Below are 18,267 nucleotides of genomic sequence, written 5' to 3'. Positions count from 1 at the left end.
AATTTACATGTTTCTTATTTGTTCACTTTACCAACATCTTTATCCCTGACAAAAAACTAACAGTCACATTTTGCTTTTAAAAAGAATCCCCAAAGAGAACCTGTAATACTGAACATCACCTTGAATCTGTTTGTAATCAAATCAAGGAAAGGTCCACTTGAATAAGGATTTCAAAAGAAATGGTCCCCTTACCACTAAATTATATTTAAAAAAACAAAACAAGATAATTAATCAGAAAAGAATTACAGCTGCTGCCAGCTGGATTGCCAGCTAAATTTGTCATACATTCATTTTCCACTTGTTTCTGTCAGTATTATCTCTGCCAACAAAAGCCTCTCTCTCTGAGCTCCTTAATCAACTGGCTGCATTAAAAACTGGTTTCAGTGCTTGAAATGCATACTTCATTCTAAGTCACAGTCTAACATGTCTTTCCAGTTTGGAATGGGACAGAGCACATGTGTAATGCCAATACTCTCAGGGCTTTATTACGTCAGTTTAAGAGGCTGCCATCTTTGTTCACTTGACTTATTTTTCAGTTAATTTCTAACAGAGACTTTTATAGGTCTGTTATCTGGAGGCAATTCTGCTTGGACAAACTTTATTGACACATACCATTATCATAATCCTTTTAAATATCCATATATAGTATATATTTTGTTTTTCTACCTTGTTAGCATTTTGATCATGGCTAACAAGATGGTAGCTTGGGTTGGTTCGTTCAATCAATTTTTGATCATTTTTGATTGGTTATCCCATCATCACTTTTCACAATGAGCAGCTGATGTTGTACAGTTCACTCCTCCAATTCACTTTTTATCTGGGAAGAAATGAAATATACCTCAGGAAAGACAGAGGAACGATTCATAGACAGACAAACATGCAATAGATGAAAAAGCACACAAAAACACTGTATTTACAAATGATTTTGTCTAGATACAGAGATAAAACTTGATTGTCTGTCCCAACAGTGACATAAATTCTCCTTTGAAAAGGCTCAAATCATAAACTTACATTCAGACATAATTAAAACACAAAGTACAGGCTGAATTACAGATTCCTGTAAAAGTTATGGGAAGAGTTTGGATCCAGAAAGATGTTGAGAAACTACTGTTGTCACTGTATAAGAATGACCTGAAACCACACAACCTCCTCTCCACTATGGAGTCCTGGAAGGATGACAGGTAAACACAGGATAGGCAATTCCAGAATTCACACAGACAGGGGAAACAGAGGTGGAGAGACAGGTCTACAAACAATGAAGAGATGGAGAAAACAGAGACTGAATCACCTTAGGGCTGATAACCCAGATCAAAGTCTGCTTGAGGCACCAGCAGCCAGGAGAGAGAGAGAGATTCAGAGCTCAGGACAGCTGATGGTCCATCTCAGAGAGACCTGAGTGAAAACAGAGGACACAGTTTGGAGGCATGTGGATCCAGAAACAAACACAGGAGCTTAGAGGATTGTATTAGTTATAAGAAAGATTACAGTACATTGTCTGTGCCAGGACAGACATGGACTATAAATTACAGTGTTTTTTTTTTTAAATCTCCACAGTCACTTTCTTTAACAGCCTGGTTATAAGATGTAATGTTTTTACTCAAATTTGAGAAACTTCACTCTGAGAGTAAAAGCGTTGATTAAATATGTTGAGCGCCTTCTTCCAGGAGAGGTGGTGCCATTGAGGGATTACCTCACTGCCTGCTCACTGCATACACAGCCAACTTTTAACCCAACCTCAGGAAAGTACAATAGACCAGTTTGATAACTCAGATATTAGCAAATTCACATTTTTACTTATTAATTTTTCCTCCCGTTTTCACAGTAACATTTGTATTTGTACAGTATGTGTTTATATTTCACACATCAGCATCGAGGCACATAAAACATTTTGCTAATAGAATATAAGGAGTCATTGAGACAGGTACGTCCATCCACAACTTTGGTCCTCCAGACAAGAGTGAAATATAAAAGTAGTTTTATCATAAATATTTGGCAAATTACATTGAATTAGACTTGGACAGTAGTATCTGTTTGGTCAAGGTGGACTGCCCAAATCTTAAAAACATTTATTGACCCAATCTACTGAGGCAGCTAGATATAGCAGATAGTTATTCCTATTGAACTGCAGAATATGGAAAAACACTGGAAGAATATATATTGTATTTTGAGAATATGGTTATAAAAACTTTGGACTGTGCAATGGTGTCACCGGGTCTCCATAGTGTAGAGAAGGTTGTTCAGTTTCACGTCCTACATATGGCAACATCTTCAATGTAGTTTTACATGCTTATCTTTGTGTTATTTGTTTTTTCATTATTTTATAGACTTTGATTTTGTATCAGTCTTCAATCAATTCTATGTTTATCTGTCCTGGAAAAAATGATTAATTCCTCTCCTGCCCCCTCTGAGGTTTCTTTACATTTTTTCCTGTTATAGTGTTTTTCTTTCTCACAAATCAAGGGTCAAATGGTAAAGGTTGCTGCATGCTGCACAGAGTGTTGAGCCTCCTGGAGCAAATTCTGGTTTGTGATGTTGGACTAGAATCTTGAACTAAAATTGAACTAAAATTGACTTGTATAAACAATAACATTGCAATCTCTAGTGAAATTGCCGTCAAGGGAACAAAGATGGGAGCCACTTAAACTGAAGTAATTGAGCCTTGTGGATTGGTAACGATGGAACCTTGAATCTTAGCTCTTCTGATTAAAGTTATTGGTTGCATTCGGTTGGAAAATATATATTATTGGATGTCAATGCGAGAACAAAAAGAAACATGTTCACTCTATTTTTCGTGTTATAGTAATAGATCCTTGTAGGTGCACCATAAAACTGGGTAATGTTATCTAAAAGGGTCATACTTGTTCTTTTTTTGAATCTCTATTTTAACCATAGCAGTGATGGGTCATAAATGTATTATGGATAACACAAAAAAAATCATATTTTGTCACGGAGGTTGGAGAACTTGAAGTATTCTTTACATGATCTTAGTCGCCTTGTCGTAATGTATTTACAGTTTAAAGCATGTTGTAATTCTTTAAACTGTCTTGTAAAAGCGCTACTTAAGAAATGATCTTTTCCCCTTCACACAATCATTTCAAAACAGATTTTTGTTTCACTATCTGCTTTATAACAAGCACCTGCTCATGGTTTCATCCATGTTTCACTTAAAATAAAGCCAGTAAAGTAAACATGCAGCCAATGACATTAAATAAATGTGTCTGTCTTATCAAAGCCAGAACAAATCCATTAGTGGCTCCCAGAGAAGACAGTAATATATTTTCATTGTAAGTTTGCCCTAAACAATGTTTTCTCAAAAATAAAACCTGTTTGTACAGCTGCATGATATTAAATCACGTGGAGGGTGTGTGTGTGTGTGTGTGTGTGTGTGTGTGTGTGTGTCTGTGTGTTGTATTGTAGGTGTGTTGTAGTTAAGGTGTGTTCATCACTAAATGTGTTACAAATGTGGGTCAGTAGCCTCCAGTAGTAAAACAGATGGTTATCGTCCTAAAGACCGTAACAGATACTGTTAGTCATCACAGGTTTGCTCTTCATCAAAGCTTAGAGCTCTTTTGTTGGAACAGCTACAACAATATAAAATAGTTTGTTATAACAGAAAAGTCCTGAAATCCCTAAATGCACCCATTAAGAGAGGCTGGTCAGGGGGCCCACGAAAAAAATCTGTCTAACTTCTATTGAAACATAGCCTTATCTCTAAACGTATGTATAGAGTATGTTTAAACATGTCGTTTTTGATTGATTTCCCCTATTTTGCCTTCATTTGCTCTTAAGTTGCAAACATTGTTGTAATGGTTCTGAAGTTTTTCAGATCTATTCCCTTACTTCTATTTTGCCTCTTTCGATACACTTGACCAAATAGGATGTGAGTGGAGTGTTGCCTTCCTCCCTCTCTGACGGAGGCTTTAAACCAGAGCTCAGACGGGCAGACACACACAGATTGAACCCGAGGGACAGACAGTTAAAGTTGAACTGGAGGCCAATGAGATTCTGTTGACATTCAGCTCTCTGATGGTGAAAGAGAGAGAAAGAGTCCTCTAGTATTCATCACACCTGCAGAGGCTAACAAACACTCACCTCAAGAGTGAGAGAGGTCTCTATATTTATAGGCAACTTTAATTCCTAACATTAGCATTAATGTCAGCTTTGGCTCTCTCTAGCAATGTGTGTGTTGGTGTGTATGTGTGTGTGTTATCACCTCGCTAATTCCCGGCTTTAAGATTAATTTAGTCTAAATCTCTCCATCTCTTTGCGCCTGTGTGCTATATGTGGAGGTCTTAATGTGTGTGTGTTGCTTCATTTATTGGCCTATTAGTTTCCAGAATTACCAGCTCTACTCTTCCTCTGTGGTTTTGCATTTGTGCTATAAATATTTTAATTCCTAACCTCAACATTCAGTCAGCGTAATGCTCAGTGGCTCCTGAAGATGTTCAAGACTTTTGGCCAGAGATTTGTCAGTATTGGCCGACAAATGGACAAAGAAACCAAGTGAAGAGGCCAAACCTGCTCCTACAAATGAGAGTGGACAAATACAGTGAAATCATGCTGTCAACTCGTGTATGTTCAGATTACAAACCAACTTCAGAGCGATGCTATCAGTTCCTTTGACTGCCTCCTAACATTACATCAGTTATTTCCCTTTACGAGTAAAAAGAGCCAGAGATGTATGTCATGGCTGAAAAGCGTGAAAGGCTCCAAGAATTGTTAAATTGATGTTGTGGATGTGATTCACGAACAATGTGGGATGTGTAGTGTGTAGTGTGTGAAGGGCGAACTAAGGAGAGTGTTCAGGAAAGAGAAAGAATTAAAATAAACCCACATAAAAAGTGAGGCGACAAAGAGAAACGGCAGTAATGAGCATTTCATTTCCATTTGTCTCTCCAACGGTTTTTCCGTCATTATGAGTTGTGTTTTACATTTTGTTTTGGACACTCGCCAGTCATTGAATTATTCCTGTTGATAGGAACTAAAAAAAAATAAAAAAATCTTGGCTGTGCCATCAGAGACTTTGCAGGAGATCAGTCATTGCTGACTTGGACATGTGAGTGTGGTCTCTGTGCTAGCCAGATTTCTGTCCTTGTCCTCGATTAAGTGAGAGGAGGGTCATGGATGAGTTGAGGTAATTGTTTGACGATGGTTAACAAGTGCGTGTGTGTGTGTGTGTGTGTGTGTGTGTGTGTGTGTGTGTGTGTGTGTGTGTGTGTGTGTGTGTGTGTGTGTGTGTGTGAATGTGCTAATGCTAATGGCAGTTTGGTCATTACGGGCAAGGACTTCTTAAGTGCAGAGGTTAATTCGAACAATTAGCATCCACTTCCTCCCTAATTGTACCCCCATCCTTACCTCCCTCTTCATGGTCACACATGGAAGTTATAGCACACTGTCCAGATCTCTGGATATGATGTGAGCCATGCCACTCTGGCTTTACCCTGTTTTCTGCAAAAACAAGTCCTGGTGTATTTTTCTAGCAGTGTCTAAAACAATGTTTTTGCATTAAACATCACATATCTCCTTATTCTTTTTTACCTGCATTATGTTTTACAGCCTCACTATTCTTCAACTCTTTGGTCTTTGTTGCTCTCTTTCCTTTCCATCCTATCCTCCCATTTCCCACCTCCTCGTAATCTCAACAGTTAACACTTAGCACACCAGACCTTTGAACTGTTTGAAATGACACCACATGCTGTGCTATATTGCTAAATAGACCATATTCACATATTCTGAAGGGATGCTCACTTGCTGTTGAGAAGATGGTGTTTTAAAAGGAGACAGGGCATTTTAATATGGGCAATTCATATCTCTGTATTGGATAACTTACTGTGGTTTTTCTCATGCTTATAAGAACAGTTGTTGTTGGTGTTAATCCTCTTAACACAGTCCTGACTGCACCACACTAATGTTTGCCATTAGTATATCTTTCCCTGAGTTGAAAAATTTATTTATCTTTTGATCAAATATCTTCTTGTGCTTCACTTAAAGCCCAACTTAAAGATAGAAAAGGAAACATAGTGGGGAGACAGAAAAGGGGTGGGCTTGCAGAGGAACCGACCCCGCTGCATGATTAATAAGTAAACCAGTATTTTATTAAACAGTGACACAAAAAGCCTTTTACAGAGACGCACCCATTTCTAAGCTTCTTACGATGTGTGCACAGAGCTAAAAAATAACCAGATATGATAAGAGGGACTACACTTTGAAATTTGAAAAGTTCAACAAGTGTATTTGTGTGTGTGTGTGTGTGTGTGTGTGTGTGTGTGTGTGTGTGTGTGTGTGTGTGTGTGTGTGTCTGTGTGTGCAAGACAGAAAGATTAGAGGGAGATAAACAAAGTGAAAAGAAGAAAAGAGCAAGGCAAACAGAGACAGGTAGAGATGGAACGACAGACTGGGAGAGACAGACAGGTTTCAGCACCGTGTGCTGTGTTCAGCATACATATAGAGTCTGTGTTGTCAGAACGTCTGTGTGATCAGTCGAGCTGAACACGACGGTGGATTAAAGATCAGCAGGCCAAGCAGGGGGGAAAGGTCTCTGGTGGAACGATGCAAACTGCCTATAAACAGCTGTCGGATTACACCTTAAAACCACCTGGGTAACACTACTGACACACACACACACACACACACACACACACACACAGACACACACACACACATGCTCACACACTCCCTCTCACAAAGGCCCACAGGACTCGCAGATGAATATGAATGTTTGTGCCTGGCTGAGTTTGTCTGAGCTGCTCTGAGGGCCACTGAGCAAACGACAGGTGTATCAATCTGCTGCCTGTCTCATGATTGAATAAGTTAGCCCCCTGTGTCCAAACCTGTGTCTTCTCTGCAGAGGAAAGCTTTCTGTACGTGACCTATAACAGCTCTCTGATGCTCAAGCAGGTTTAAACCTTGAGAATGAAGCCGTAACTTTGAGATGTTCACTTCTACTCTTTTACTAGCTGGTGATTTATTCATTTCAAACGTCACTTTTCAGATATCAATCTCACTTTTGTGTGTATGTTTTAGAGCTCCGTTTTAGAGATTTTCTTCTTGGGTTTAATTCAAACTGAATGAACTTCTTCAGCAAGAACCAGTTACCCTGGATCATGGACTTATTTTATGGGCAGTTTTTGTCACTGTTGATGTAACATATGAGTGTTAAACTTCCTGCTTGACTTTAAAAGCATTCTTCAAAAAACCCTCACTTCTCATGATCTCAATGTTACTGAAAAAGGCTTGTTTAGATTTTGGAATCATACCACAACCTTCATCATTACCAATGACTCATAGTTGAGTATGATCTACCAGACTTAGAGGCACATAGTACTACTCATTCTCTCTCAGGACAATCTCAACTTAAAGGAAATATACAAATAATAATGCAAATTAACATCTAATATCTGGACTGTATCAATAAAAACACTGGTGACTAAAGGTAAACACTTGATGAAAGACTTCTGGGTTTTCCAAAATGGCTGTATGCACATTCAGCTTGTTAGCCTGGTATTATAAAAAAGTTGGCTGTAGTTTGTTCAGAAATAGGAAAGTTAACATCCTAAATAAAAAGGTAAAAACAGATAGAAAGCTAACATCCTTTCTATTGAGGATCTGTCCCAGTGCCATTTCATTGTATCCACAGAGGGTGGAGGCAGATTGTGGTATCTCAAAAATGTGAATTTCCATCTTTGTCTTTTTTTTTTTTTTAAACTAAATGCTCTGAACATCTGCAGGTTCAGAAGCTCTGAGAAACATTTTATTCTCCGGGAAGTGAAGACATTTTGGTATTTTGGTTTAAAATGGCAAATATTGGTCTCTTTTTGTGGCCCATATAGTTCATGAGGTGTAGACTGATGTGTGAAACCAGTCAGCAAAGTGAGTTTTTCTCTTGATTATGGCTTTTGTTGTGTTTCTCTTTAAACACTCTCCACATTTTCATGTCAGTTTGGTAAAGCACATTAAGAGGCACACCCACACACAAGGGCGTTGGGATCAGACTCTATTGATTTAAAGTGGACATTTTCTCCATGTATATATATATACAGGGAATTGCTTATGTTGAAACATTGGGCTCTACATGATAAAGAGCAGACCAGGAAATGGATCCTATTACTATTCATCAGAAATGATATATCGAGAAAACATCTCCCAGGGGTGACCATAAAAGAGGCTGTTCACCTACTGTATAATATCATTTCATCATGTCTCTGAAGTGTATATTGAGACAGAGTGGATTAATACATCAAAATCAAACATATCGACTGAAGTTAAACTATTTGGGAATCATCATTCACTTATAGTGTAATCAATTCGCCTTCACTTAGAGGTGAAGAGCTCCTCTGAAGGCCGGTTCATACAGGAATCAAACTTGTGCTGAGAGAAAAATGGAAATGTTCTCACTGATGTAGAGACTGTCGCCGCTACTTTGTATCCATCTGCATGTCAGTCACAGTACTCAATGTTAATTCCAGACACTGAAACACAATCAGAGAGGCAGGGGAAATAAAACTTAACTAAAGGGAGATTGAAATGACAGCGCACTCCACTGATCCCTGGCTAAATTGGGGTCAGTAATAAATCAAGGACGGCAGGGAAAGAGCTGCTGTTAATGAGAACAGAGCGACAAAGAAACTGAGGGTGGAAAAATCTTCTGAACTCGATAAGTGTGTGGATTTGAGGATGTGATGTGTGACTTTCTTTATTAACTTCTTTTTGTATAATGCACACAATACTCTCATGACTATATCCGTATGTTTGAACTTGTGTGTGGCCTCCTGAGAATATGAGATTACACAATAATCTGCATTGCTTTAATTACTCTGGACTGCTTTGTTGATAAAAATGTTTGTTGTGTTTTAAACCTTTATGTGCTTGATTTGTGAATACTGCTACAAGTTGTAGCTACTACTAACTTCTACTAATATGGAGTGTTTTCTCTGTTAAAGTTCCCAGCTGTGTCCCACGCCTCTATCACCGTCACTGTGGCCTCATGTCTGTCTTTGCTCTGCTAGAAGTTGCAGCCCGCCAACAGTGCTTTCCATTGTTGCACTCCCATTTTTAATACCCATTTCTCAACTCCCACACAAGCTAATTCAATTGTCAAGGAGCCACATTTTTTTCCCACAACAGTGCTGACTGCACTGTGGGCTGAGTTGTAAATTGTGGTTGCTCTCTCTCTCTCTCTCTCTCTCTCTCTCTCTCTCTCTCTCTCTCTCTCTCTCTCTCTCTCTCTCTCTCTCTCTCTCTCATGGACACCAGGTGGACAGTCTGTCTAATCACATGCTCGCATGCTAATTATGGTTGGTGCTTATCCAATTGTTCTTCTGCATGTAAAAGGGTTCAGAGATGGCAGCGCCTTCACTAATCTTGTGGGTCTATGCAAACAAGGTTCAAATGTGGATGTGCCAACCTCATGGTTTGCTATCAAGGCTTATAAAGACAGAAACACAAATCTGAAAATTCATCCGGAGAATGAAAAGTGTTTGAGCTTCTGAGGTTTCAGTGTCATCTTATACATGCTGTCACTCTGTCATAACGTGTGAGGACGATTGAACAGAAAGAAGCATACATTAATGTCAAAAGTAACATCTGTGCTTTGCCTATTTAGAAACCTTTATTTCGTATATTAGCATTGCAACTGAAAGGCCTCATGTATTTGCACAACAACTCTTGAAAACAGTGGGCATACATGCTACGCTACTGCCATCAGATAGCACTTACAAAAGTCAGATGATACTGCTATAGGTGAATAGTAGTGCTGAACAATATTTGAAAAACTGGCCTGGCAATATCTGTGATATATAATGCAATAAAAATAAAGCAGGAAGTTTTTCCAAAGAAATACTGTAAGGTCATGTAGGATTAAAAACATGGGGAATTAACATTTGAATCATTCAATCATAATCCTCCTCCTGAATCCCAAAACAAACAAGAAAACGTTTTTATCACTAAATTGGCAGTAACTAATCTGAGGGTATGGCTGATAGCTAAAGTGTACACATAAAAAAGTATTACTCATTTCCATTGCGTTAATGATCATATTTTGGTTAATTGTGCATCCCTAAGTGAAACACTGTAACATAGGGGGCAAGTGAAACTTAAATACTGAACTGAAGGTTTTGATTCCATTAGCTTGTTGAGATGTTATAAAAGGAAAGAAAACAGGCCGAGCTCTGTCTACCATTAAAGATTTTAGGAACTGTCAGTGGATGGTGAAACTGAGATTATTGTTTAGTGTAATTTGTACTCTGAGATTATTATTCTTTAAGCACAGCAATGTCATCTCACGGCTTGAAGTTTAAATATTAGAAACCAATATTTCATTGACGAGTGGAGAGAGGATTAGGAGTAACTGTAGACTCGAACAAAGAGAAGACTTGGCACAACAGAATATGTCAGTATACCTGCAACACTTTATCAAACCTAAAATACAAGATCTTGTCTTCTCAGTGTTCAAGTGTTCTTTCATCTTGCTACATCTTGTATTTCCTTGTCTTCCGTTCTCATTTTTTTTCTCCCTCATTGTGCGCACCTACACAGTAACCCACTGTTCCCCAGTTACCGCACTCTGACCCACAGCGAAGGCGTTAGACGAGAGTAAAAGAGCGGGGGAACGAGGTTGAGAAGAGCTGCGAAAGTAGAAAATGCTGATGGTGCTCAGAAGAATTAAAGGGACCTTTGACAAGCCTGCTATTGTCTTGCACTCAGGCAGAGGAAAAGAAAAAAGGGATTCATTCAATTCCTCCCCCCCCCCCCCCCCCCCCCCACCCAATATACAACTTAACTGACTGTTTACTGTCATCAGAAGGCTCTGATTACTGGTTTGGATTTTAAACACCAGTGTCAGTCTGGTTGAAGGACGTTCTCACCCCTCTGCCAATAAAGACTGAGGGAATGACCAGTCATCTGTAATTAGCTTCATTTTGACCCTCTAATCCTCTGTTTACATCCCTTTCGTCCGCCTTGATTGCTTTTTCTCATTGTTCAGTTCCCACTCTTCTTGTCTGTCTCTGTCTTTCTTGAACAACAAAGTTCCTCATCCACACATTCCTCTATGTACCAGAAGTGTTAAAAGAAGTATCCTAACACCTCCTGAACATCGCAACCTTTTTTTTAAAATCATAAAATAGCTCCTCACTCAATCCGCGTCGCTGTTTCCACAGTCCATCTTTTTTTATAGCAGTCTTTCTGGTGCCAAGTAATGGTTCTCTCTTGTTTCTCTTTAACCTCCAAGTTTCTTTAAAGGCCATGCTTGTTTGTTCAGAGGAACTTTACAAAGAACCATCTCTTCACTTTTTGGCCTCTCAACCTTTTGCCATTTTGTTTAAGTGCTCCCAGTAAGCTACAGCTCCTCTTCTCTCCTCTCTTTTCAGAAGGCTAATCAGACCTTTGTGACCATAATATACCTGAACTATTCATAATCTTCTTGGCAAACATTACCTGAAGAGTATTTTATAATATCATCTCCGCCTTTCATGTTTTGCATTTGCAAACCAAAAGATTATCATCAGCTAGCTCTGAACGTTTTGCTGTCTCCTCTTCTCTCCTTCTCTCCGTCTGCGGTCTGCGGCAGATGGATGGTTCAAACAGTCACACAGACACAGACAGCAGAGAGAGGGCTCTGTCTGGAGAAACGCTTCTTGAAACGAATACCTGCTTTGCTCATCGTTACACTATGCGGCCTTTTTGAATTTCAAGCTTCGGAGAGATGTTGGCCTTAGAATGAGGCACAAATAGCACAGCTGATACATTTACCTTTATCGAGGAAATACATTCTTTAAGATTTCCAGAATATAGTTAGTCACAGCCCTGTCTATGTTTCCTCTAATGTTGGGTTGTTTTAGGCCACTAGCCACCTGTTAATGTTAAACACCAGAGTCATTCATGCTTGTGTGGATTTATGACAAATATCTACAAGACCAGTTAGCATAAACTCCCTCTTGAGGTTGAATTTGTGTAAAGAGGGCAACATAGAAGGAAACCCAGTTGCATCAAAGGTCTTGGTTCTAGTCAAGGACATTGCGATTATACCATATTTTTAAGAGCATAGTTAGAAATAGAGACTTTTTCACTTGTGTCATATCGAAGATGTTACATTATCAAGTGCTGTTTTGTGCCGTTTGGATTAATTAATTTTAAAAAAATGCTTTCCTGCAGCATGTGAATAATCTTTGCCCACACAGTGTGTCATCTCTCCGCTCTGTTAGCTTTATCTTCATATTTAAATTTAAAACAATTCAAAGTATAAATCCGGCTTGTCCTACAGTCAGCATTCTTTTCACCACCTTTTTCCATCCAGACACAAATATCTGACCTTATCAGCATGTTCTTTAAGTGGATGTGTTCTTCTGAAGGAAATCACTGCCAGCAGGATGACAAGATAAGCAGTTATGTAATTATGATAAATGAAACAATAAAAGTGTGTGTGTGTGTGTGTGTGTGTGTGTGTGTGTGTGTGTGTGTGTGTTTGTGTGTGTGTGTGTGTGTGTGTGTGTGTGTGTGTGTGTGTGTGTCTGTGTGTGGGTGTGTGAGACAGCGCCTACAATATTGACCCATATCCAATATCTCACTATTAGTCCCAGGTGGGAGGTTTTTGCTGTAGATTTCCTTTTATAATCATATTTTAAATGTAGTGAGTGACTCTGTTTTCATATGAATTCTTTCGAGAGCAAGTTAAGTGCACAAAGATGTTGTATGTCGTGATTTCAAAGGAAGATGCTGAAATGCTATTTTAATATCGTGTGTTGTCCATGTGTGGAGAAAAAGATAAAAATAGGAGATGCAGGATGTGTGTTACAACTTGTGTGTTAACTGAGGTTCAGATTGTGTCTTTGTATTTCTTCCATTGCACTGTATGTACTGTATGTATCTATTTGACTTGTTTTTTATGCATCTATTTTGTTTTTGGAGTGTTGGCTGCACATCAGCCGTCTTTTAATTTTCCTGTTCATCCGTCCTCTGTCTTGTTTGTTTATCCCCGGTAGTGGTCAGTTTGAATGCATGTCACTCCATCTTCTCTCCTCTTTTTCTTTTAGTCGACCAGTTTGTGTGTCACACCGAGGCCATTGCAGACATCGTTATCCTGGTGGATGGCTCCTGGAGTATTGGTCGCCTTAACTTCCGCCTGGTCCGCATGTTCTTGGAAAACCTGGTCAATGCCTTTGATGTTGGCATAGATAAGACGAGGATAGGTAGGTCACTGCTACTCGAACAGATGGCTAACTCCATGGGAACAGATACAGAGTTCTGATGTTTGAAAAATATTTTTTACAGTTGAATTAATCCAGATACTTTGCTCATATCTGCCCAGCAATTGAGGTGTTTGTGTTGTGATAATTTCCGGCTAAGTATCAATGAATAATAAAAAAAAGATCTTTGTTTTATGTTTTAGGTTTGGCTCAGTACAGTGGGGATCCCAGGATAGAGTGGCATCTAAATGCTTTTTACACTAAAGACGCTGTTATTGATGCCGTCAAGAACCTGCCGTACAAGGGAGGAAATACCCTCACAGGTGATGGATGTTCCTGATATGACCTGTTGTTTTCAACTCACTGTTTATTGTTAACCTTTCTCTTTTTCTTCCTATTGGGTTTTTGAACCGTCATTCTCTATGCTTTCCTAATGCTGTTCATGTTTACTACCTCCACATTTAACTCTACCTCTTGTTTTCTTATGCGTACTTGTCTGGCTTCAATTTTTTCCCAATTAACCTGCTGCCTCTCATTGTTCTTTTTTCATCCCTCTACTCCTTAAACTCCTTCTCCACATTCTTCTTTTGCTGTCTCTGTTTCTCAAGGCCTTGCATTGACTTATATTTTGGAGAACTGCTTCAAGCCTGAATCTGGCTCACGGGTCGGGATACCCAAGATCGGGATCCTCATCACAGACGGGAAGTCCCAGGATGACGTCATTCCACCTGCAGAGAGCCTCAGAAATGCTGGGGTTGAGCTGTTCGCTATTGGTGAGACCACATCAACACTCTCGTGCGGAACGTTCTTTTGATCATTTATTCCCCCACTCAGCGAAACACTGCTTAAATGCTAACAGTCGGTCATCTGCCCTTACCTTCTCAGGTGTGAAGAATGCAGATGAGAATGAGTTGCGCTCCATCGCCTCAGAGCCCCACAACAGTCACGTCTACAATGTGGCTGACTTCAACATCATGAGCTCCATAGTGGAGGGACTGACCCAAACTGTGTGTGAACAAGTGGTGCAGCAAGACAAGGACATAAAGCAGAGTAAGGATAAAGTGTGACAGGGAGAGAGAGAGAGAGTGGAAAGACTGCGGCTTTGTGGCAGCATACTTAATAAATCTGATAAGCATTTTTATACAAACATAGGCAAAGTACATTTTCAGTCAACACAGTGTGATAACATCAGCTCTTCCTGATGTGCATTTAAATGGCTGAAAGATCAAAAGACATTAAAATAACAGTGCGGAATATGTGCATCAAACCCTGTATATTTAGATGAAGCTTGAGTAGCCAGAGATAGGTTATGGTTATATTTAATGCGGTTTAAGTTTGTCTTTTTGGTGTCATAGAAAGCCAAATAGAAATGATAACCATTATTACATTATATGATTACCTTATTATTCTCATTGCATGTTGGTTTTTCCACTTGAAAGTTTCTCACTTGGAGTGACTTCAAGTAATCTGATGGTAACTCTTTTCCGTTCCTTTTTGTCTGCTTTTGATTCTTCAGAGAAAGTACCAGAGACAATTGGGCCACCGCTTGACCTGGTGACATCAGAGGTTGCGGAACGAAGCTTTCGGGTTTCATGGAGCCACGCCCCCGGGAACGTCGAGAAATACAGAGTGATTTATTACCCTTCTGCAGGAGGACAACCAGACGAGGTACTATTTACTGTGGGGGGGGTTTTTGTGAAGAAAACCATTTAACTAATTGTAATGAAATAGTGTTTTACCTAATAAATTCAGTAAAGAAATTTAAACAATACAACACAAACAAATGCCCAACTTTAGAAAATAAAGAGCTATACATGCAAGCAGTAAAAAAAGAAAGATAAAGTTCCCTGATATACAAAAGCCTATAGCAACATAAAATATACTGAGGTTTTGAAGTGAGTTCAGTCCATGCTACTCTCTGTTTCTCCATCATTTTTACTACACCAATGGGAATAACTTTATCTGGGGTTTTAAAGCAAGTATTTGCTCAGTTTTCTTCCCCTGAAATGCTTGTGGTGACATTCTTCTATTCCTCTCTGCGGCTCCCATCCCTCCATTCAGAATTCCCCGGAACGTCCATGCAGGTAATGAAGGCTCGCTTTGAAATGATACTCTGGCTGATCCTAGGCACCTGCCTGTTTTTTTCCAGAACATTTGACCACAGAAACCTTTAAATCTTTTGCTCAGCTGGGTTTACAGGGACCAGATGGTCTGGAGCCGAATGGGAGGAGAACCTTCCAGCTGGCTCAGTCCAGACCTAATCTGTATCACAACTGTCAACCGAAAAAATATTATTTTGCTTTGGACATTGGTGCCTTCTCCCAATCAATAAATCGACTCTTTCCCCTCTTCTACCATTCTCTTTCAATCTCCCTTTCCTGCATGGCCTTCCTCTCTCTTCCTCTCTTCTATTTTTCATTTTCATCTCCCCCACCTATTGCCCCAATTTCCATTTTCCCTGCCATTCTTTCTCCCCCGACTCCTCCCTCCCTCTTCTCCCATCCATTTCCCCACCCGGTACTTGTTTTCTGTCCCTTCCATCTGTCTTTCCCAACTCTCTCTGTCTCCCTCTTTGCCTGACTTATGCTCTCACATCCCAGGAAGTGGTGGACGGCAGTGACACTTCAGTGCTGTTACAGCATCTGAGCTCTCTCACTGAGTACCAGCTTGCTGTGTTTGCCGTGTACGCAAGCGAGGCGAGTGAAGCTCTGAGAGGATCAGAAACAACCTGTAAGTTTATTCTTATACACAAACACACATGCCAAACACACTCAGAATAAATGCTAATACTAGACAATGGTTGTAACTCTAACACTCAAATGTCTTAATTTAAATGAAATTTAGAGGGCTTGTTTTTTTTTTTTTTTAAATGATCCCTTCCTGACTGAACTGTCTATTATCTCTGTCGTTGTGTGGTCTTCTGTGTAGTGGCCCTTCCCACAGTGACAGGTCTCCAGCTGTTTGATGTGACTCACAGGACCATGAAAGCAAGATGGGACAGTGTGGACAGAGTCTCTGGCTACATGCTGCTGTATGCACCGCTTACAGTAGATGGGGGAGAAGTGGACGAGAAGGAGGTAGGGAAAGAAAGAGAACGATAAGATAAGATTCTTTGGATAAATTTAGGCGAACTGAGTTTGTCATTTACGAAATGTTTTAGATGCTGTTTTGTGCATCTTTGTCTGCAGGTTAAAGTATCAGATGCAGTGACAGAGCTGGAGCTGGATGGGTTGATCCCTCACACCGAATACACCGTCACTGTCTATGCAATGTATGGAGAGGAAGCTGGCGACCCTGTTACAAACCAGGAAACTACATGTGAGAAATGCACATTGATTCATACACATATATATTCTCATTCTACACCTTTACCAGTACTTTAACCATCACCCTAAAACAGCCTTTTAGGAAAAGAAGGGAAAGGATCGGACAAAGTGTTTATCCTTCAAAAAAAGTTCTCAAATTGAAAGATGTAAACTCATGAAGCTAAAAGCCAGACAACATCCAAACACAAACAACACTTTGCTCTCTCCGTCTCTTTCCTCTTAGTGCCACTGAGCCCACCCAGAAACCTTCAACTCTCTGACATCACTCACAACTCCGCCCACATCAGCTGGGACCCAGTGCCCACAGAAGTTAAAGGTTACCGTGTTGTGTGGATCAAGACAGACGGACTAGTTGAGAAGGAGGTACTGTGACACTGAGTTCAAGTTTTTTCGTACCTCATTTTCTTATTATGTGTCTATGTATTATAACTTAACAGCATTTCTATCTGTGAGCATCTGTGTCTGGATGAGATGAGACAGAAAGTGTTAAAATAGAAGGAAGGATAGAAGAGGAGATTAATTAGATTGTTGTTTTTCTGCAAAGGTCAAACTATAATGAGTATTGAGCAGTGATATAAATTAGTTTGGAAAATGAACAGGTATTACATTTACACAGGCGTGATTGGTATGAGCTAGAAAGTGTGTGTGTGTGTGTGTGTGTGTGTGTGTGTGTGTGTGTGTCTGTGTGTGTGTTTTAGTGTCAATACATTAGTTGGATAAACGCTTGAAAGAATGGCTGGTAAACTCACAGTGTCATACAGTAGACGCATATGTAAACAACACAAAGTACAATACATCTATTTATTGGACATTCAGATACATTTGAGTCCTCTGTAGTTGGCTGTGTTCAAATTATCTCATTTTTGTAACGATTTTGTCTTGTTATGTCAAGTGACCACGTGTGTGTGTGTGTGTGTGCGTGTGTGTGTGTGTGTGTGTGTTTGCAGGTGGAGGTGTCCTCTGGCAACACTTTTGACCTGAATGGTTTATCGTCATTGACGGAGTACTCAGTTGCCGTATTTGCCTTATATGATGAGGGCCAGTCAGAGCCACTCACAGATGGATTCACAACCAGTAAGAAACTGATTTTCATGACTGTAATGATACTACTGAAAAACAGTGCTTAATTAGTAAGTAAATCTTTTTTTTGAATGAACAGATGTAGCTGACAAATGTTCCCTCCATTGGTAATAACTAAGTCTATTTGTTCATTTATTTTTCAATTTGTCTTCCAAATTGGTGATAATCCATGTCCTTTTTCCAATCTCTGCTTAAGACATTTTGCCTCAATTTCTTGAAATTAGATGTATCCGTACCCTGGGGAGGCAAACCATTCCTCTCTTGGGGCCAAAAAGTGTTGAATTTTATTACCTCCAGCGGTCCTTCTACTCTTTTGGCTGTCTGCCCATCTCATTTACACCTCAGCATAATAGCAGAGTCACATTAAAAGGTCATTTCGCTGTCCCTTACTATTCTGTCATGCTAACAGATATTGATTTGTTGAAATATCCCTTTAAGCAACAATCAGTCGGGCTCCAGTGCTGAGTCAGCAGAAAGAAATGTATTTCTGGCCAGCAACTTTTAAACTTACTGACTTTAAAGGGCCAAGTTGATTTTTATTTGTCTACTGGCAAACTTTGTTCAATGGAGCAGCTTTAAAAGAGGAGGTTCATGAACACACACAAATGTGTCAGCACTTTTATGTTTCTGAGTGGACAAAAAGGAAATGATGAGGGCCCGGGCTTTGGTACTGTACAAAA

At 39.6% G+C, this 18,267-nt stretch overlaps 1 protein-coding gene across 2 annotated transcripts in view; it reads left to right on the top strand.

Moving 5' to 3' along the window:
• col14a1a (collagen, type XIV, alpha 1a) overlaps positions 1–18,267 on the top strand; it is a 120,022-nt gene that overhangs the window by 22,961 nt on the left and 78,794 nt on the right. For both annotated transcript variants that reach the window (XM_061050940.1, XM_061050941.1), the window contains exons 6-15: positions 13,029–13,184; positions 13,385–13,504; positions 13,790–13,954; positions 14,067–14,231; positions 14,698–14,849; positions 15,782–15,911; positions 16,110–16,258; positions 16,370–16,499; positions 16,731–16,870; positions 17,455–17,581. In XM_061050940.1, the coding sequence (XP_060906923.1) occupies positions 13,029–13,184; positions 13,385–13,504; positions 13,790–13,954; positions 14,067–14,231; positions 14,698–14,849; positions 15,782–15,911; positions 16,110–16,258; positions 16,370–16,499; positions 16,731–16,870; positions 17,455–17,581 (1,434 nt within the window). The remainder of the gene's footprint in view (positions 1–13,028; positions 13,185–13,384; positions 13,505–13,789; positions 13,955–14,066; positions 14,232–14,697; positions 14,850–15,781; positions 15,912–16,109; positions 16,259–16,369; positions 16,500–16,730; positions 16,871–17,454; positions 17,582–18,267) is intronic.

This window comes from Labrus mixtus, chromosome 11, assembly GCF_963584025.1.
Source record: "Labrus mixtus chromosome 11, fLabMix1.1, whole genome shotgun sequence".
Lineage (NCBI taxonomy): Eukaryota > Metazoa > Chordata > Actinopteri > Labriformes > Labridae > Labrus > Labrus mixtus.
Note: the sequence above shows the minus strand (reverse complement) of the source record. Positions and strands in the feature narration are given on the sequence as shown.